Source organism: Poromitra crassiceps (assembly GCF_964638095.1).
Source record: "Poromitra crassiceps genome assembly, chromosome: 8".
NCBI lineage: Eukaryota > Metazoa > Chordata > Actinopteri > Beryciformes > Melamphaidae > Poromitra > Poromitra crassiceps.
This window is the reverse complement of record NC_139629.1, coordinates 26,328,835-26,351,334: the sequence shown is the minus strand read 5'-3', so window position 1 is coordinate 26,351,334 and position 22,500 is coordinate 26,328,835. Positions and strand designations below refer to the sequence as shown.

At 45.8% G+C, this 22,500-nt stretch overlaps 1 protein-coding gene across 1 annotated transcript in view; it reads right to left on the bottom strand.

Moving 5' to 3' along the window:
• The window catches only part of LOC310780601 (autophagy-related protein 2 homolog A-like), a gene marked incomplete at both ends in the record, with an annotated part of 60,945 nt that extends 45,125 nt beyond the window's left edge, over positions 1-15,820 (bottom strand). Inside the window, one exon of the mRNA XM_083641139.1 lies at positions 15,670-15,820. Within this exon, the coding sequence (XP_083497265.1) occupies positions 15,670-15,820 (151 nt within the window). The remainder of the gene's footprint in view (positions 1-15,669) is intronic.
• Positions 15,821-22,500: the final 6,680 nt, after the last annotated feature.

Below are 22,500 nucleotides of genomic sequence, written 5' to 3'. Positions count from 1 at the left end.
ATCACCAGCTGATTTGTGTGATTCAAAGACGCAAGGGGTGTGTTGACAGTCTGGTGCGGTGTGTGGAGGTGAGTACACTGACGAAAGCAAAGCGTGTGCTTTGCAACACAATGATATAAACGTTAGAGCACAATATGAAAGTTGAACGATAGACATTGAAGACATGAAAATGGGCTGCCTCATGTTTCTCACGTGCAGCATGATCGGCTATGCAATCGGCGACAATAAAGTAATATCTGCAATCAGCAGATCACATATTTGAGGTCAAAATCGGCCGATACAGATTGCGTGCCGATCGATCGGTGCACCCCTAGTCCTAAGTATTTTTGGAATTATTTTCTGTATGTCCGGAACTCGCATAGCTTGAATACAAGGGCTAGTGTAGCTAATGCGAAACTACCAGGGGGGAATGAAGGCGGTTGGGGGCTGATAAATGGAACAAAATTTCCAATGTAATAAAATCTGACCAGTCCTTGAATGGGAAATTAACTGAAATGTTTGCTGAGTAACTTAGTGTAGTGTAGCCTTATAGCTTGGAGTCCGGGCTGATATATTAAGATTGTGTTTTTATGCATTATTATGTATTGTTATTATTATTTGTATACTGCTATGGATAATTGTTTGGGTGATTGATCTGTGCTGTATATATGATGTTATGTGTTGCTGTATGTCTTGTTTCCATAGGATCAGGGACCATGATGTAAATAAGTGCTCGCACTTTCTCATGTTTTTATCCCTTGGATGCTGTCTTTTATTATCCTCAATCAAATCAATCAATCACTCAATCAAAACAACCTATCTAGCAGTGTCAGGTTAGCCTTCTCCTACTTAAAAAAAAAAAAAAACTTTCATACTACATAAAACAAAACATATATATATAGTTTTTTCTTTTATATTTTAGAAGCACAGGCCACATTTTCCCTCCTCCATATTTCAGAAGCCAGTGTCTTCACCTATAGAGCGCGTCTTTTTAAATGTGTTTAATATTCATGGCAATGGGAGAAAATTGCCCATGCGTGAGCCATATTAATATTTCCCATTGCTCTCTCAATAAGGAGGAAATACAAGCTAAATTTGCCTGGACATGAACGGAGATGAATTGTAATCTATTTTCAATCATTTATTCCTGAGCATCAGCTTATTTGTATATTGTTATATTATATTGTATATTATTTATTTTAGGTTACAGGAGATGTGATTTCCCGTAGCCATTTATTTAATGTTTGTGTCATTATTGTTTGCCCCAGTTGTGTTTTTACCTTGATAAATTGTCCTTGTTGTTGGGTCGAAATGAGAAGTTTCATATGCGCTGCTCTATTTAAAACATAAACTCGCCATATCACTGAGATATTACACGGTTATTAGGAGATCAGAGAGAGAGAGAGAGAGAGTTGTGTTTGGTGAAATTATAGGTGCTATTGAGCTCCTCACAGACACACACACGTATGCACGCACACACACACACACACACACACACACACACACACACACACACACACACACACACACACACACCATGCTGGAAATCCCTGGTGATCATCAGATCCCCTCAGATCCCTCTTGAAGCTTCAGACTGAAGTGGAATTCACCAGGCTTTTTATTTACTGGCCATCACATGCAGTCACCAGAATAAAATGTTGGCACTGAACCTTTCTGCCATACGTACAATCTCACTGTTAACTAAACGGAGGTTCATTTGAAAACCCTGCTGCCGTGCGCGCGTATGTACCGTATATATATATATATATATATTAGGGGTGGGGGGGGAAATCGATACACCATAGTATCGCGATATTTTGCCTGACGATATTGTATCGATATTTGGACGCCAAGTATCGATAAAAAATAAAAAATAAAAAAAAGATTGCAGGCCATGCCATGCCAGGCCTCCGGGCATCTGCCCGAAGCGCCCGATGTTACAGTCCGCGCCTGCAGTGTCGTATTGAGTCCAGAGAAGCTTAATAATGTAGCCTACATGTGGGGCAAAAACAAAACAAAACAAAACAAACACTGCATGTTTTACTTCCGGTGAGGTCAAGGAAAAGGTAGGAAAAGGAGTTAGACAATATATCGAAATATCGCAATGTTCAATATATCGCAATACTAGCATATCATATCGTATCGTGACTCAATTATCGTTTTAGTATCGCATCGTGGGGCATCTGGTGATTCCCACCCCTAATATATATATATATATATATATATATATATATATATATATATATATATATATATATATATATCGGTATATACTTTTCTAGAAATAGTGTTTTATTTGTCCTCAAAGAGGAAATTAGTTTCCACAAATCTTGCTTCACCCAAAATGTTATTCAATAAAAAGACTATATCCACAATGCTAATTATTTTAGAGAAGTGCATCTTGACCTGGAGACATCAAATGAATTGAGTGTTTTGCTAAGTCCAGTATCTCCTATGCTAGTGATGGTAAATACAGCACACTGCCTTAACAGCTCTATCACACGTCAACAACATGATTGAGTGATGGCTAACATTACAAACTGCTAACTTTAGCTGCCTGCTACAAATAGGCAACTTGCTATGCAAACTATGCCTATAATAACTAACAGCATTTCATTTTCATGTGTTTGAAAATGGGATTGATGAATTGAATTGAATTTTGCACACACAAAAAAGAAAAACAATTCCCCCCACCCAAAAATAAATAAATACATAAATTAATAGAAATCTGAGGGGGCAGTTAGTTTCAATGGGCATGACGCCTCTGATTTGTGTCTGATTCCCACATTTGAATAAGCCTCCATTTGTGTGTGTGTGTGTGTGTGTGTGTGTGTGTGTGTGTGTGTGTGCACGCATGTGTGTGTGTGTGTGTGCTGTATGTGTCTCTAAGTGATAATATTTGTCCTCTGAGCGCTGCCGAATGTAAACCAGGTCTACCTAATTCCCCATAGACTGACATGTATAGAGATATTATGGGATCCGTGTGGGTGCACTCTCTCTCTCCCCCCTGTCTCGCTCTCTCTCCCCCCTCTCTCTCTCCCCCTCTCTCTCGCTCCCCCTCTCTCTCTCTCTCTCTCTCTGTAGGGATATTATGGAGATCAGAGGCAGGCTGGGAGCCTCCAAGGCTATTAGCTCATCTGTATTGTATTGAGACTCGGGTATGTACACATCTGCTGATGGACACCAGAGAATTCAGCTTGGTGCGTGCGTGTGTGTGTGTGTCTGTGTGTGTGTGTGTGTGTGTGTGTGTGTGTGTGTGTGTGTGTGTGTGTGTGTGTGTGTGTGTGCATTCTTGTACATCTATCTTAGTGAGGACTCGTTTGAGATTCACACCTGGGAAGTGAGGACATTTTCGGAAAGTGAGGACATTTTGGCCGGTCCTCACTTTCTCACACACCTTTAAAAGGGCTGTTAAGACTTGGTTATAAGGGTTAGGTTAGAATTGGGTTTGTGTGGGTCTGTGTCTGTGTGTGTGTGTGTGTGTGTGTGTGTGTGTGTGTGTGTGTGTGTGCGTGTGTGCGCGTGTGTGTGCGCGTGTGTGTGTGTGTGTGTGCGTGCGTGCGTGCGTGTATGTCGTGTGTTTGCGTGTGCAAGCTTGCCAATTCTATTATAATTTGACAGCCATGTTTTTGCAAGCGAATTGCTCAGCTGTATTGAAACAACAGATAAATATATAAACGTAATACATATGCTATACAATTTGTTTCGTTGCTTATTGAGGAGCATGGCTTGATCTATCAGGGGAGTTATTGCTATCAAAATGTAAAATATCTGAATATATGAATTGTGAAATGAATAGCCGGGACGTGAGATGCAGCATCAGGAAAAGTGGCAAATATTGCCCAAATCACTCCATCGGTGCCCAACTCGGATAGCATTCATTTGACAGCGAGGCCTTCTTCTGTTTTATCATATCAGCGCTTCCTCGCGCTGCAGAGAATTAGCAGTCCAACGCGTTCTGACACTTCATCACATTTTCCTCCTTTATCAAGAGATTGGCTCCGTTCAAGTGTGTGGCAGGTTAAATCCACTGGCTTATTTGAAAGCCATCTTCAAAGCTATTTCTCCCCCAAAACACGCCCGTGCTTTATTGCATTAACATGAGCTGCATTGCAGCAAAGAGTAAACCAGTTTCCCTCTCCTGCTTTCTCCCCCCTTCTCTCTCTCTGTGTGTCTCTCTCTCTCTCTGTCTCCCCCCCCCCCTCTCCCTCCACCCCGTAAATCTGGGTCAATTGATGAATACAAATGTCACCTAATGTCCCATCAACTGGACAAAAGAAGTTGGTCAACGAGAGAGAAAAAAGGAGAAGAATCCCACCTCTCCCTTTTTCTGCCGACGTGAGCAGCTTTTACGCTGCCTTTGATTGATACGGCGTCAGAAGTGACTCGATTAAACGTCGTTTCACACTGCATAGATTCCTACTTAAAAGTCTCAAGACCTCTAAATTATTTATTGATGTCTGCTCCAATCTACATCTGGCTAAGGAGGACTGTGCTGTGCGTGCGTGTGTGTGTGTGTGTGTGTGTGTGCGTGTGCGTGTGCGTGTGTGTGTGTGTGTGTGTGTGCGCGTGCGCGCGTGTGTGTGTGTGTGTGTGCGTGTGCGTGTGCGTGTGTGTGTGTGTGAGGGTTGGGGGTTGGTGGGGGCCTGTTTGGTGCGTCCACAGCGCCTAGAGGAACCTGTTTTCCATGTGCACTTGTTCACCTGCCCGTCTTCTGTAATGGGGCTCAGCGGGGAGGGATGAGTAGGCCTGGAAATGGCTGCATGGTGGTGGACCTGCCTCCTGTCTCAGCTCCCCGCTCTCGCCTAGGAGGGGGAGACGGGGAGAGGGAAAAAAAACAGGCGAGCGTTCACACTCGTGCACGAGCACATATACATTACGTTCACACTCGTGCACGCACACACGTATATTAGGTTCACACTCGTGCACGCGTGCACATATACAGTACGTTCACACTCGTGCACGCGCACACATACAGTACGTTCACACTCTTGCACGTGCACACTTACAGTACATTCACACTCGGGCACACACACATATAGTAATTCACTGGCAAGAAAACATATAAAGCAGGTGGGAAACCAATCCAATCACCATGCAGAATAAAGCGTTATTCTGCAAACCAGGAAAATGTAGAATATCAATGTAAATTTTAAACAAAAACACTGCAAAATATGTCTAAAATGTGAAATTTTAAGTTTCTGCAAACCTACAATCTCAGTGTAAATTTTAAACAAAAATGGCGGTTTTGTTTCAAACTTGCCTTTCCAACGTTAACTTGAACAACTTTGGTTATGTTTAGGCAAGTCAAATAACTTGGTTAAGGTTATGTTCCCCCCCCCCCCCGATTTTTTTATCCCATTTTTATCCCCCATTAGTGCTAATTTAATTTATTTATCCTGGTTGCTACTCCACCCTCTGCCGATCTGGAGAGAGCCGAAACTGGCTCCATGCTTCCTCTGAGACATGGGCAGTTAGCCAGCCGCTTCTTTTCACCTGACAGAGGAAGCTTCACTGGTAGGACATAGCACGTGGGAGGTTCACGCTATTCCAACCAGTTCCCCTCCCTCTGAACAGGCGCCCTTAACGACCAGAGGAGGAACCACATTAGCAACCAGGATATTGCATGTTTTTGGTGAAGGGGGTTCCTATATGAAGGAAACCCCCGGGAGGCACGGGGAGAACATGCAAACTCCACACAGAAAGGCCCTTTTGACGACCCCACCCGGGCGGTGGGCACTCGAGGACATGCGGACAGGCATGCACTCCTTCAGCGTTCACAGCGTCCCAGGTGGGAATCGAACCCAGGACCTTCGAGCTGTGAGGCGACAGCGCTTACCACTGCACCACCGTACCCCCCAAGGTTATGGTTTGGTTAAAATATGACATGTGACTCACGGTCGAAATAGACTTTGGAAACGCTGTGACCAAGACTGGGGATCGAACACAGCCCTCTGGCCACTGCGATAGCAGACTGTAGCCTACAATGTTCATATTTGATATCCACATCTCTACAAAAGTGATATGCAACATATTTTGGTTCAGAAATATTCATATTCTACAATCCCTGGATTGCAGAAACATACAATGCTGACATTTTATTCTGGCAACCAGGCTGCGCCCACATACAGTCATTCAGCGACAAGGAACTAATATAAAGTAGACAGGAAACACACACTCACAGCAGGCGGCGCCTGGCTAACTGACCAGGCTAAAGGAGGAAAGCAGGCGGCGCTAACTGACCAGGTTAAAGAAGCAAAGCAGGCGTCGCCTGGCTAACTGACCAGGCTAAAGGAGGAAAGCAGACGGCGCCTGGCTAACTGACCAGGCTAAAGGAGGAAAGCAGGCGGCGCCTGGCTAACTGACCAGGCTAAAGGAGGAAAGCAGGCGGCGCCTGGCTAACTGACCAGGCTAAAGGAGCAAAGCAGGCGGCACCTGGCTAACTGACCAGGCTAAAGGAGGAAAGCAGGCAGCGCCTGGCTAACTGACCAGGCTAAAGGAGGAAAGCAGGCGGCGCTAACTGACCAGGTTAAAGAAGCAAAGCAGGCGGCGCCTGGCTAACTGACCAGGCTAAAGGAGGAAAGCAGATGGCGCCTGGCTAACTGACCAGGCTAAAGGAGGAAAGCAGGCGGCGCCTGGCTAACTGACCAGGCTAAAGGAGCAAAGCAGGCGGCGCCTGGCTAACTGACCAGGCTAAAGGAGCAAAGCAGGGGGCGCCTGGCTAACTGACCAGGCTAAAGGAGCAAAGCAGGCGGCGCCTGGCTAACTGACCAGGCTAAAGAAGCAAAGCAGGCGGCGCCTGGCTAACTGACCAGGCTAAAGGAGGAAAGCAGGCGGCGCTAACTGACCAGGTTAAAGGAACAAAGCAGGCGGCGCCTGGCTAACTGACCAGGCTCAAGGAGGAAAACAGGCGGCGCTAACTGACCAGGTTAAAGGAACAAAGCAGGCGGCGCCTGGCTAACTGACCAGGCTAAAGGAGGAAAGCAGGCGGCGCTAACTGACCAGGTTAAAGGAACAAAGCAAGCGGCGCCTGGCTAACTGACCAGGCTAAAGAAGTAAAGCAGGCGGCGCCTGGCTAACTGACCAGGCTAAAGGAGGAAAGCAGGCAGCACCTGGCTAACTGACCAGGCTAAAGGAGGAAAACAGGCGACGCCTGGCTAACTGACCAAGCTAAAGGAGGAAAACAGGCGACGCCTGGCTAACTGACCAGGCTAAAGGAGCAAAGCAGGCAGCGCCTGGCTAACTGACCAGGCTAAAGGAGGAAAACAGGCGACGCCTGGCTAACTGACCAGGCTAAAGGAGCAAAGCAGGCAGCGCCTGGCTAACTGACCAGGCTAAAGGAGCAAAGCAGGCGGCACCTGGCTAATTGACCAGGCTAAAGGAGGAAAGCAGGCAGCGCCTGGCTAACTGACCAGGTTAAAGAAGCAAAGCAGGCGGCGCCTGGCTAACTGACCAGGTTAAAGAAGCAAAGCAGGCGGCGCCTGGCTAACTGACCAGGCTAAAGAAGCAAAGCAGGCGGCGCCTGGCTAACTGACCAGGCTAAAGGAGGAAAGCAGGCGGCGCTAACTGACCAGGTTAAAGGAACAAAGCAGGCGGCGCCTGGCTAACTGACCAGGCTAAAGGAGGAAAGCAGGCGGCGCCTGGCTAACTGACCAGGCTAAAGGAGGAAAGCAGGCGGCGCTAACTGACCAGGTTAAAGGAACAAAGCAGGCGGCGCCTGGCTAACTGACCAGGCTAAAGGAGGAAAACAGGCGACGCCTGGCTAACTGACCAGGCTTTGGGTAATATCCTTGGCAAGCAGCTGGAGATTCTTTTGAAAGTTCAGTGGCAAAACAAAGCAGTTTCTCACTTTTCTCTCTCTCCCCGGAGCAGCGCTGTGAGCGGATAGGAGCCAGCGCTGTGAGCGGATAGGGAAATATACAAGTCTGATTTAACACAAAGCTATTTGGAGGCATTTACACCTCCCAGGGTCCCAGAGATGAACGGTTCAATAGCAAGAGAGAGAGAGAGAGCAAGAGAAGGAAAGAGAGAGAAAGAAAGAAAGAGAGAGAGCCTAGTCTCCTGAAAGTTTCGGAAATGAGACTATGGCTTAAAATGCAAATAGGCTACTTGCTCCGCATGCACACAAAGTGAGAGAAGTATACATTTCCCTACCAGTACAGGATTACTGGAGTAGTTTGACTAACCTGATGTCACACAAACAGTACGTGAAATAAACACAACTTGTTACCACCAAATGGTGTGTTGGTGGTGGCACTGTACGTCCTACAATTCAGGGGCGTCCACTAATAGCTTTGGATAAAAGAGGTCGGTGGTTCGATTCCCGGCTGCATGTCGAAGTGTCCTTGGGCAAGACACTGAACCCCAAATTGCTCCCGTTGGTGTGCCAGCACCCTGCGTGGTAACCTGCCGCCATCGGTGTGTGAATGTACCTACTGACTGTAAAGCGCTTTGGATAAAAGCGCTATATAAATGCAGGCCATTTACCATTTTACAATTCAGTCTTTCAAGCACAGACAGGTTCCGTGCACACGACTACAAACAGGAAGTCATGTGACATTTGAAGTAACATTGTGGACAGTAAAGGTGTTGTGGTCGAGGTAGCTGTGTTTTGCTTTAATGCCTGCGACTAATGTATTTTTTATTTATTTAACGAAGAGGAAAGCCTTTCCTTCATCTCAACCAAGTTGTTTTAATTACCTATATTTAACTGTTATACCTTTAGCTGAAAATGCTGTGTCCAATTTGCGTTATATTGTCACAGCTTGGTGGTGGACGAACTTAATTTTTCACATATTGTCCCCAACATCAAATCTGTGTTTCAGTGTTGTTATTCAATTGAACCATGACCAAAGCTACACAGAATCTGTGTCCCCAAGATGTCATCTGTGTTTCAGAGTCTGTGTTCCTCCTTTCACAAAATCCTATGAGACTGTGTTGGAGCGGCGAGAATGAAAAAGACAAAGAGAAACTGTGTTAGCGATTGAGACAGTGTGTGTTGTGTGTGTGTGTGTGTGTGTGTGTGTGTGTGTGTGTGCGCGCGTGCGTGCGTGTGTGTGATCCATATCCGTGCACGACACGTACGCGGCCTGCAGACGCCCGATGCGAGTGCGAACGCGTTTTGAGAGTGAATCATGGGCGGGTTTTGAAACATCACTCCATCCTTGAGAGGGTTGAAACATGGGCTGGAGGTCTCCGCTCTTGGTTGGGTGAAGTTAGAGGAGAAGTAGCGAGTTCATTTACTTTGTGTTGTGCGGAGCGGAGGGGAGCGGAGGGGGGCTGTGGAGGCTGTTTATTGAGGGCCTGTCTCAGGGGCCACGTATTGATTCCTGCCTGGATGAGATGGGATAGCCCTCGAAGAGCAGGTGACGGATGGGGAGGGAGGCAGGGGATAAGTGGAGAGGTGTACTTCCTCAGGCTGCTTAGATTGTCTAGAAACGTTAACTTTGCCTTGACCCCGCTTATTGGCTCCGGTTTAATACGGGGGGGGAAACATATTTCACTCCATCGTGGAACTTGTTTTTAACAGATTTTTAGAGTGCCACAAAGTCACAGACTACAGGGCCAATGCACATGCACGGTATATCAAAACAATCTCATAGAGTCACATAGTCTCGTTTCAGCCGTAACATTGTATTTTTCTTAAAACAAGAGACATTCTGCTGCCAGTGAGTTGAGAAAGCCACTTGTTTCCAATCATTGATTGTATATATATATGGATAATGTGAGGGTGACGTCACCCATTGGGTTTTGATACGGAAAAATTAAGCCCGCTTCCTGGTCATGTTTGATTGGATGAATGGATTTTCCTGGTGCGTTGTGGCATATCTGTTCAAATCTGGAGCCGCAAATGCGGGAAGGGGCGTGAGTCGGGGGGAGTGTCCGAATTGCTCTCAGAAAAACGTACTGACGGCCGGCGGCCATCTTGTTGTCCGCTTAACGCTGCTGTATAGACGGTTTTAACTTGACAACAAAAACATTCTAAATTGAACCCCCACTCACTTCCTGTTGCAGTGTTTGCTATGGACATCAAAGAAAAAAAAACATTCAAGTGCAGGACTGACCATTCCGTGAAAACCGTCTATACAGCTGAGCGGCGAAAACAAAAGTAACGATGTCGAGTGAATATTTCTGCAGTTTGCCGAATGCTGAGAAAAAGGAAGTGCTGTGGGGTTGTGCTCTGGTGAAAACCGTCTATACTATGCTGCTGCTGCTCTAGACGACTGGTTACTACGACTGGTACTTTCTTGCTAGTTGTAGTAGACCTAGCCTTCTTGCTCAGCTGTTGCTATGTCTATGCTAACTGTTGCTACACTACTGTACTACTGCCCGCAAAACAGAACGGCTAGGTGACTTTTTAGCCCAAAGAAAAAGCCAGTAGTTTGTGGATATTATCTCCAGACTTTGTGTCACCAGCCTGCACCGGCCGCCTGACATTATCTTCCACAAAATCGAGGGAATCCTTAGCTAACGTAATTGCATGACATTATATGATTGTCCATTTGTTAAAAAGCTACTACAAGAGGACTAACGTGATAGAGTAGCAGAAGTTACCGTGTTAATGTTCAACATTATTGCTGCATGCACAGATTCACACTTAGTGTTGGGTAAACAAACATTAACGTTACACAGTGATTACAGTACCAGTGATGGGGACACACAACAGAGGATCAAAGGATTTGTGAAAATTAACGCTAATAAATGTTGTACAGTAATGTTAACGGTAATTCTCATTTCAATGAATGCTTTATTTGATTGAAATGAATTGCTGGTACCTGTAAAAATTTGGCCTACATTACATAGGCTACACCATGCAACATATATTTCGATATAATTCAAACTATGGTTCCTTTCCCATACTGTACCATGGTGGGCTGGACTGTACAGTATTGATAGATAGATTTAAAACATGCATTTTTGGCTACAGCCACTATGCAAACTTCAAACTCCAATGCAAACTTTGCCTATGATACAAATCTTCCTGTAAGGTTTGAGCGCCAGATACTTTATTGATCCTTCTTAATTTCCATGATATCATCTGTATAATAAATGCCTTTCATGATTCACACGTCTCTTCTGATTGAACTAAGGTCGCTGAATTTTAAAACCTAACTATGGGTCGTGAAAGCTGCTTGTACAAATGGCCTATGGGGTCATTTTTGGGAGAGGACAGGCTCAAAATAGCTCCTCTCTGTTTCCTCACCTCTCCTCCCCTCCTTGTTTCCTCTCCTCTCATCCCTCCCTTTCTTTTCCTCTCCTCTCCTCTCCTCTCCCATCGTTCCTGTTTAGATGCATGGCCTGTGAGCTCCTGTCAAAACTCACACTGTGTTTCATCGCAACTGCACACAAATTATACTCTTTTTGGCCCTTCTGTCATGCACACGCACACGCACACACACACACACACATACGCACACACACACACACACACACACACACACACACACACACACACACACACACACACACACACACACACACACACACACACACGCAAGTCTTGACTCAAGCCAAGTCGTTCTGTGTTCTCTATCAAGGTTGTATAGTTGATCGTTCCCTGGTAACTGCCCAGTGAAAGTCACAAAACACACACACACACACACACACACACACACACACACACACACACACACACACACACACACACACACACACCTCCCAGGCCCTCTGTCAACTTAACGGCAGCCGATCAATGGCAGGAGGTCAACCTGGTGATAGAGAGGCTTGGAGTGTGTGTGTGTTTGTGTGTGTGTGTGTGTGTGTGTGTGTGTGTGTACTGTGTGTGTGTGTGTGTGTGTGTGTGTGTGTGTGTGTGTGTGTGTGTGTGTGTACTGTGTGTGTGTGTGGGTGCGTGCGCGGGACATGTGTGCGTGCAGTTGTGTGCTTTGAGTGGTTATTTCTGTGTGTGTGTGTGTGTGTGTGTGTGTCCATCTGATAGAGAGCAGGGCTTAGACCCGCCGACCGAGGGGGTGAAAAAAGTGTCCAAGATTCATTTTTTCTCATCTGGTACCCAGGGCGAGGAGGAGAGGAGAGGAGGAGGAGAGGGACGCCCGGCGTTATTTTTCTTGGCTTTAGCCCTCACAGCTCTAAGTGGGTATTGATCAGCTGCCTTAATGCAAACCTGTCAAATTAATTTTGCAGGGAGAGGAGGCTGTGACTGCTGGCAGATTGCTTCACCATCGGGGGGCGGAGAGAGGGAGGGAGGGAGGGAGAGGCTGGATGGATGGATGGATGGAGTGGGTAAAGGGGTGTTAGAGGTGGGGAGCCTATGAATTTTAATCATCATCTAAATAGGAAACTGGTGTTCCAGTCTTTTCTCTTCCCTCTCCTCCCTCGCTTTCATCCCTCTTTTTCTTTCATTCTTTTTGCTTACCCCTCCTCCCCCCTTTCTTCTCCTCTGCCCGGGCCTCTTGTTCTACCGCTGTCTTTCTCCTCTGACTTTGGTTGAAGAGCCAGTGAAGGAAGGCATGTCGAAAGTGTCGTACACTATACACCACCAAATGTGGTTTATCTCCAGAACTATTTCTTCTGATCGACTTCAAAGTTGGGGAGTCTGCTGCCGGGAACCTGACAAAGTGTCATAGCGCTACCTACTAGCAACACAAAACGCCGTTTATCTCGAAAACCATTCAGACTTGGGGAGTGCACTGTTGGCAACCCGACGGAGTACGATGCCGATTTTTCGGACATGCGTTTAGTCATAGCGCCACCTACTGGCAACACAAAAAGTGGTTTATCTCGAGAACCGTTCATCCGATCTACTTCAAACTTGGGGAGTGCGCTGCCGGGAATCCGACGGAGTGCGGTGCCCAATGTTGGACACACGCATAGTCATAGTGCCACCTACCGGCAACACAAAAATTGGTTTATCTCAACAGCCATTTATCCGATTGGATCAATTTGGATAAGATTGGATCGGTCGACATGCACCCCGGCTCCACGGGCCGGCTGGGCGCAACCACGGGGGCAACTTGGCGTAACCGGTGGAGCGAGGCCATTTCCTGGTTGAAAACGACAAGTAAAACAACTTGGTTGGGTTTTGGCATGTGTTACAACGTGGTTAATATTTGGGTTGGGGTTAAAACAGTCAAAACACGGTTAAAATGGGACACGTCGGGACTCGAACTGGAGCGCTCTCGCGACAAGAAAGTTCAGAGTCGGTGACGCTACCGCAGGTACACCCGACCCACCCTGTCTAGTGTGTTTGTGGCTATTTGAATGTCTCTATGCTGTAGTCTCACTTGAGAATGTCTCTACCCTGTAGTGTCACTTCAGAATGTCTCTATGCTGTAGTCTCACTTCAGAATGTCTCTATGCTGTAGTCTCACTTCAGAATGTCTCTATGCTGTAGTCTCACTTCAGAATGTCTCTATCCTGTAGTCTCACTTCAGAATGTCTCTATGCTGTAGTGTCACTTCAGAATGTCTCTATGCTGTAGTGTCACTTCAGAATGTCTCTATGCTGTAGTGTCACTTCAGAATGTCTCTATGCTGTAGTCTCACTTCAGAATGTCTCTATCCTGTAGTCTCACTTCAGAATGTCTCTATGCTGTAGTCTCACTTCAGAATCACAATCAGAAAATACTTTATTGATTCCCGAGGGTAAATTGAGTATCACGCTGTGCGCCGCCTGCACAATTTGTTCTACCTGTTTTTTATTTGATTAAAATAGACACCATTATTGACTTTTGGTTGCTTTAGTGAACATATTTATGTATAAAGTCCAAAGTTTAATGGCAGCGTAGAGGAAAAACACATCATTAAATTATGGACGTCACATTCCATCCAAATTAAAAATAAAGAGCGTTCTTATATGGCATTTAGCAGGAGTATCTCACAGCTCAAATCGATGCACAGCTGTGTCCAAGTAAGACTGATGTGAGTCATGAGTCCATAGTTGATACTTTATCACCTTTACAACTTTCCCACTGTCTGAATAATGAATAAAAATACTAAAAGGTGAGTGGATCACAACTCTCTTTCTAAAAAATAATAATGAAAGAAAGTAAAATAAAATAAGGGGGGAAATATTTAAATGCCACTCCCATGGTAAATTGCATTCGTCTTACTTTCCTTTTAATGATTAATATAACGCCGGCCGAAACCCTCATCCCTTCTGCTTCATCTGAGAAGGTTACCAAAAAAATCACGATCATTTTGAATAAAGGCCTTCCTTGAAAACCACTGACTAGTTAGATTCCCTGGTTGACTGTAAAACATTTACACTACAAGTGGTGATTTCCTATTCTGCGCAAATAGCATGCAGTAATCAGTAACCGAGATACCAGTATTTATCATTGATAATTATAATATAATTGATAATCATTGATTTATCATTGATCAAAACCAGGATAAGCATCATAACATCATAACCTGTTGAGTGACAGGTCACCTGTCCAATGATCGCACAGCAATCACGGACCAAGAGCAGGCGGAGCTGCTGCCGGCTCTGGGAAACCCTTGAAGTGTCGGCATTCCGATCATTGACTTCTATGCTTTCGGAGAGGCGGCCCTTTTTATCTCCAAAAAATGTTTTGCCGAGAGGTTAGGTTTTGGGGGAGGTTAGGCTTAGGCGTGGAGGGTGGGAGAGGTTAGGTTTGGGGTTAGGGTCTGGGGGAGGGTTCTTTCGCAATGGCGAGACAGATCTCAATTTTGTCGGAATGCCGGTATTTAGGAGTGCCGACATTTCGGAATGCCGAGGTGTCCCCGGTCTGGTCGTGCGGTCTCGGGGGGAGCTGCCCACAGTCCTATACTCTCTAGGCTTCAAAACGCGAGTCCAAAAACCAATGGGGGTCATCACGGTGACTCTGTCCTTATTTTGTGATACAGTCTGTGAAGTATAACCCCCTGCTCATTCCTCTTACTTCTGGGTTAAGGTTATGGAAAAGGTCAGGGCCATCTGCCTTTCTCCATATTGAGATGAAAAACACATGCGTGAATGTGAAAGTCTGTTCAGGCCGGCTCAAAGCTGTGATCGGGATAACAACGCTCGTCTTCCAAGTGTCGCAGATACATTTCAACTCACCGCTGCAGAAGGATCTTGTGATCGTTCATGGTTGGTGTTGAAAGCTCGCCGCTGACAAAAACTTTGCAATATATTTCTAAAGAAACTCCTCAAGTTTCGGTCAAACTGTCCCCCCCCCCCTCCTTTCCCCCAAAATGGCACGGTGATGGCTTTAGGTCCTAAAACGTTGCACTAGCTCCCAGTCCATAAAATGCCTTTGTCAGGTGACTCCCAAAACGGTTTTGTGTATCTTGACACATCGTAGACATTTCTCTTATGATACTGGAGAAAATATGTACTCATACACACCTGAAAGAAGGAAGTACAGCTACCAGCAGATTACATGACAGGATCATTATTACTTCTCCTTCTCCAAGTAAGACAGAAACGCGCCAGATTCTTAAGATTGTCGACTTTTCAAAAGTCTGTTTAGAATTTGCCCAAAACCTGAATGGAAACGTAAGTAGACTTTGTTTATGTCAGCTGATTTAGTGCAATGAAATATTGCCAGAGGTGTCTTAGAGAACGGACATGGAGCGCCACAAAAGTCGACATGAGAGCGCTTGCCAACTTGATGAACGTTAAAGGCCCTCTTGGACTTGCTCTCAGACCGTGCAGGTTCCTGTATTTTCACTCTTTCTTCACGGTGTGCTTGTCGGTTGCTGTGTTTTGTCCTTACTTACCCACTTTGGTTTGTTGGTCGCCCCCTGCGGGTGGAAGTCATTGATGTGGTAATCCGACACGTTCTCACTCCCACTGCGTCGATTTGCGTTGCCTTGTCATGCACCTTGGGGATCACCTCCGGTGCAGGTGTCAGTGGTGTGTCCAGGGCAGCCATGTTGACTGGGATGGCCTGGGTAGGGCACAGACTCAACACTCAAGCAAGGGTGGCACTGAGGAAGGTTATAGAAACGTAGCCTAACTTTGGAGTGTTATTTAGGCCCCTTCTCGACAAGCTACATTACCATGATGACATAGTTCAATGGATGCCTTAGATCTTCTATATCTGATCTGAGACCAGTATCTTCATTGTAGCTTTAAAAATGAGTCCGCATGGCTCACCTGGTGGCATGCAGACCATGAAGGCTCGCTCCTTTGCCTGCATGTCATCCCCTCTCTCCCCACCTTTCCTGTCTGCATACTGTCCTATCTAAATAGAGAGGCAAAGTGACCGCCTACTTCCTGCTTCAGCACTGTACCAGAGATTTTCATCCGCCATTTATTTTCCCATAGACATTTCTTAAAATGCGTATCAAAATAGTTTTACTGGTTCAAACCAAACGGTACAGATATATTTAGAAACAGGAGAGATCGCATAACATGTCACTGGGACCAAAACGGGGGGAAATGTGGGTTTAAAGAAAGTCATTTTTCAATGTTTTTTGTTTGTTTTGGTCCGAGTGAAATGTTCTATGGTCTCTCCCGATTATAGCGTCAGCTGAACCGTTTGGTTCGGCAAAGTAAATCTATTTTATAAGCATTTGACGAAATGTCTATGGGAAAATAAATGGCAGATGAAAATCTCTGGTACAGTGCTGAAGCAGGAAGTGACGTTCCACTTTGCCTCTCTATAAAGGCAAAAAATAATCTAAAAAGACGAGAGTCCGCTACAGCCTCTGAAAACAGTCGGCCCACATCCGGAATTTGTGCGATTAGAAAGTGTGGTGGACTTGTACACTTGTACTGCGACGAATGTTTCGATGTTTCCACAGCATCCCGTCATTTCCACGCGATGGCTTTTCGATGTAAGCAGCCGTGCAGAATGTGTTCTGGCAGCGTGTTTTTTGAGAGATTTCCCCCAAAATGATCCGCTGTGTTTTTATCCGGTTTGAAATCCAGGGGCAGATGGCGTCCAGCGAGAGACTGCGTTCGTCCAGCGAGGGACTGCGTTCGTCCAGCGAGAGACTGCGTTCGTCCAGCGAGAGACTGCGTTCGTCCGATCAAGGGAGCAATATGGAAGCACACGCCTATCAAGCGTCCAATACTGGGAAGCAGCGCATTTCCCCTCACGTGAAACGATGCCCCTGTGAAAACATCAGTCTCGTCTCCGGATCACGCCGTGCTGGATCAGGCTAATCTCTGAACCTGCTCTTTTGATCCGGGTGGTTAGTTAACTCTGTCGGCCCGCTGTCTCTTCACACCGGGGTGGATTAGAGACAGCCATAAGTAACTTTTACGAGCTGGGCTTAGGAGGGATGTAGAGAGGTGTTAACAGTGAGAGAGACTGTGCGAGATCTGCATGTGATCTACTGCATCTCTCTGTCTCTCTCTCACTCTCTCTCTACTGCATCTCTCTGTCTCTCTATCTCTCTCTCTCTCTCTAGTCTACCAGTTTATCCAAGAGCTGTAAGTTTTATGCAGCAGGCTGTAGCCCCCTTTCCCATCGACCCTCTCGTCCTCTTAGGTGTGCTTTATGACCCACACAGTATAGAATGGACACGCACACGCACACGCGCGCACACACACACACACAACACAAACACGCACGCACGCACACACACACACACACAACACAAACCCGCACGCACGCAGACACACACACACACACACATGGCCACAGAACCGACATACACACTTGCCATCGTAGACCCACCTGCACATGTAGAAAAACACACATATACACGCAAAAACACACACCAATATCTCAAACACACACACACACACACACACAATACTGGCCAGCGCCCGGCAACTGTGTGTGGCGCCGGCGCTAACAAATCATGCTAATAAGTTTGTGTGTGGAAAGCAGCAGCAGCAGCAGCAGCAGCAGCAGCAGCGCGGCTGACAGAGTTATGCTGTTAAGTATCACGTTGATTCAGAATGAGGTTTAGAGTAGAGCTTTTCAAATAGCTCTTATTCCAGTTGACACTTTAACTATGTTTTAAATTCAGATGATGTGTGTGCAGATGAGGTTGTGTGGAGCAAAATAACTTGTAGCCTACGGCTGTATACGTCCAACATGTCAACGTTCTGCGGAACAAAGACAAACAGACTTGTTGATTACGTAATTTGATCAGAATGAATTTTCGATGTGATCTGATTTATCTGAGGGAATTGAAAAGGTTTCAAGCCCGAGAGGACGGGGGATTTGCTCAAACCATAGAGAAGCAAAGACCTGAAATGAAAACTATCAAATTGGAGGTGTAGTGATGATATAGTGTGTATATTTATATATATATATATATATATATATATATATATATATATATATATATATTTATATTTATAAAACGGCTCTCTCAAATCAAGCAATCTGATTGGTTCACAGCCATTGTATAATTCCAGTAACCGAGTCCAATAACCCATGGCCATGGGTTATTGGTTGCCATGGCAACTCTCTTACTAAAAGCCTTTGGTTACCTCAAAAAAAACAAATGGCGGAGACAGCTGTCAGATCCTTGTGAATCGATCTTCGCTTATAACTTTACTAATACTTCGCAGAAAATTATGTTTTGTACAAGAATAGATGCGGGCTAATGTCTTCTTTGCAAAAAAAAGGCTGTTAACCCCGCATTTAACCCTGCATTTAACCCCGTAACGTTAGTTGGTGTCGGGCTTTGCAGAAAGCACTCAGCTTCTCAGCAAGCGCTGAGAATGCAGCGCTGCGCTCGAGCTGCCTGTCGGGGTTTCCAGAAAGCTCTCAGCTTCTCAGCAAGCGCCAGGATTGGCCAATGTCAACTTCAGTCTCCAGAACGATCCAATCAAATCACCCGCACGTCTATCTTCTTGCTAGAGGTCCCGCCTTACAGTAGTGTTTCAACTGACTCTATCAGAATACCATGCCAGTCGGACTTATAGTATTATTATTATTATATTATTATAATTGGAAACCGTTTTATAAAAGCAATATAGCACTCGAGCTGCGTGGTGTTGTGGAATATATCCCGCTGATAAGCTGTTATCCCACTCGGCCTGCGGCCTCGTGGGATAACAGCTTATCAGCGGGATATATTCGCCACAACACACTTGCTCTCATGCTATATTGCTTAAATATACCATCACATACAGTAAGTCTCTCATCATCCATCTGTATCATCTGGGTGACACATACAAACACTCACATGTTAGCTGAGAATATTTTACTTAGACGAAACTAAACTAATTATGATGGAAAACTGACTGATTGTGGGTAGAGTTCAAGGGTCGTGATGTCGTGATTTGCAGGCAGTCAAGCAAATGTATTTATGCTGCTTTGGTATTTCCTTTCATAACGTCATTGTTTTGATAGGCAGCTTCAAGTGCTAATTAGGTAGCATTAATAAATAATAAACCGAAAAAAGTGTCAGAGGTGGCCTGTTGAGCTTGTTGTAAAATTAACAGTGTTGGGCAAGTTATTGAGGAAGTGTGATATTACTTATTACTCCACAGTAATGAAATTATTTGACTAATTACTTTACAAAAATAATTACATTATTCGTTACATTACTGTATCCTTTTAGAACTGAATCGACGTTATTGTAACAAGTGGTCGCGTGGTTTGAGACTTGTACCGCCCGAGGCAGCAGCGGTCTTTTTCACTCATTTCTATTTATTTACTTACTGTAGATTTATTGTCAATCAAAGTAGTAAGCTACGTTATTTGGCTAAATACTATAACTATCTGTAACTGTTATCAGACATTTCGGAGGAATCAATCAATCAATCAATCAATCAATCAATCAACCAACCAATCAATTTTATATTTATATAGTGCCAAATAATAACAAGAGTTAATGTATCTCAAGGTGCATGTTAAAAAGCTTCTCCAACAACAATGCTACTGTACAGCGAGTAATTTACCATTTTAATGGACATAATTAATTTCTGATTTTATTTTGGCCTACTTTGGCAGCGATGTGTGGCTTTGTGTGCGGTGCACCAGTGGAATAAACTGAAAGCTTATTGCACCAATAATAAAGAAAAAAGCCCACGATCTTCTCGTCTCTTCTACTCCACCTGTGACCTTGTGGGATTGGGCCATGGCTGTTAGAGCCTAACCTGACGCTGCCAGATGGACGGTATAGCTCCACATACGTTTCACTAACCAGTCGATCTGGGAATGCAGTAACCAGAGCCGCTGACGGAGGCGGGCACTTTTTCCAAGCTACTTGGCAGGTGATTGGATGACCCATCTGTCTATCACCGCTGGTGGGTGTTAACTTCAACCAATCAGATCGCCGAAGGTGCCTGTGCCTGATCTCCGTGGTATTCATTGATTGAGTCCTCACAGTCGTAAAGTCACCTTCGAAGCATTTAGTTAGATTATAACGAACTAGTTGTGTGGCTTAGCCTTCCCAAATGTTGAGGGTCGTTTTTTAGAATTTAATAGATAGAATTGGGAACGTTACATTCAATTTCATTCAGACTGCCTGTCACTTCCGCGGTGGCAGCCATGTTGACGAGTGAAAAGAACTACAAAGACCATGTACCCACTACTTGCCCAGACGAGCCTGAGCCCGCCTACGGCTGCCGCTGATTCGTCGGGCCGGCATGGTTCGACCAATCATCTTAACTGCCTGTGCATGACAAGATGGATACGTCAAGAGAATCTCTTTTGATCTCGCGAGGTTATCCATCTTGCAAGCAAGGTTAGTTAGAGCCTACTCTGAGTAACGCCTAATGCCTTCCTGCCCAAGACCGGAATTCAAATGTTGCACCTCAGGAATTGTTGCCAGGTCATTTCTGCTGCTTTTTGATGGCTTAAAAAACAAAATGATTAAATGATTGGCACAAAATTGGCACTTCTCCATTAGCAAAGTTTGAAATATTGATTGATTGATTGATTGATTTCTTTCCTTCCTTCCTTCTACCCCAGACTTCCCTTTTATAATCAGGTTGCCATATTCAAAGGGTCCCTCTGCAGCTCTGCTCTAAATCCAGACGTGGGTGCAGAACTCATTCAGCCCACAGCAGCACAGCAAAGTGATTCTTCATTTAAGCTCCCCACATAGAAAGCTGCTTGTAGGATAGATTTCCCATTCTGTTGCTCTCTCTCTCTCTCTCTCTCTCTCCGGGACTCACACACACAAACACTGCCTTCATTTCAATGGCAACTCCAATTGTCTCGCTAGCTAGCTAGTGGCCTCGGCACTCGAGATGCAAATGCATTTGGTGTGTGTGTGTGTGTGTTTGTGTGTGTATGTGTGTGTGTGTGTGTGCCTGCATGTGTGTGTAAGAGAGAGAGAGAGAGAGAGATGTATTTTGGTGAGCTGCAGATTGGTTGGCTCGTCTCAACAGAGGTTCCATTACCTCTCTGTGGCTTTCATCTACTCAACAAGCAACAAGCCCTCGCCATGTGGTGAATGTGCAAATATACACACACACACACTCACACACACACACACACACACACACACAGACACACACACACACGTCACACACACACGCACACACACACACACACACACACACACACACAGACATACAGATAGGTATGCTGCAAGGTAGGGAATGTGCAAGAGTGCTAGGAATTCGTTAGGGTTGTGCTACAACCCGGGTTTTACGAGTGAGAACGAGAGCTCTCACTAGTGCCTAGTTCGCTGCGTACGCAGCACTATGGAAGACTGTCATTTTGCTCCAAAATTACTTTTCATTAAAACCGACCACCCACCCGTAGGTGGCGTGGTGCCCCCCTGGGGCTGACACGGATCCACGTGACTACGTCACGTCCTGTCAGCCCAGGGATAATCACTCTAATTTCTTCCAGCCAGCTGAGATCCGACGCACCCCGTGACGCATCGACGCAGCAAGGCTGGGTAGTGAGAGCTCTCGTTCTCACTCGTAAAACCCGGGTTGTAGCACAACCCTAACGTTTTACTTCGTTTCGAACTCAAGCTCTCACTACTGCCTCAATTCAACCGACCTTGCTGCCGGGAGCACCCCACAGGGCGACCCGAAAGGCACCGGTGAACCACGGCCGTATGGCAACGTTCATGCCTGACCGTCTGACATATTAGAGTGGCAACGATACTACTTTCTTGCCACCGACAGCACAGCGTGCGCGAATTGCGAACCGGACACGTCGAGACTGTAGTACCTAACAAAAGTGTGATGAGAGGACCATGAGGCCGCGGCACACATGTCCTCCCCTGAACACCGCGCAACAACGCAGAGGATGTCGCAACACCCCGCATAGAATGCGCCTTGATACCCTCCGGGGGGTATCTTACCCACGGCAGAGTATGCCAAAGCGATTGCCTCCACTATCCAGTGTGATAAGCCATCCTTGGAAAGGAGGCCACCCTGGGCCTTCTGCCAAGCAGACCAACAACTGGTTTGGAGTGCGTAATGAACGCGTCCTGGCCACATAGGCCGAGAGCGCCCTTACTGGGCACAGCATGTGCAAGCGTCACTCCTCACCCGAACTGAACGGCGGGGGACAGAATGCTGATAAGTCTATGACCATAGACCTAAAGCTGACATTAATATTCTTAGGTTGGTAAGCCGGGTTAGGTTGCAACGTAACCCTGCACCCATCATTCCCAAAACCATACAGGCCTGCTGCACCGAGAGGGCAATCAGGTCACCAACTCTCTTCCC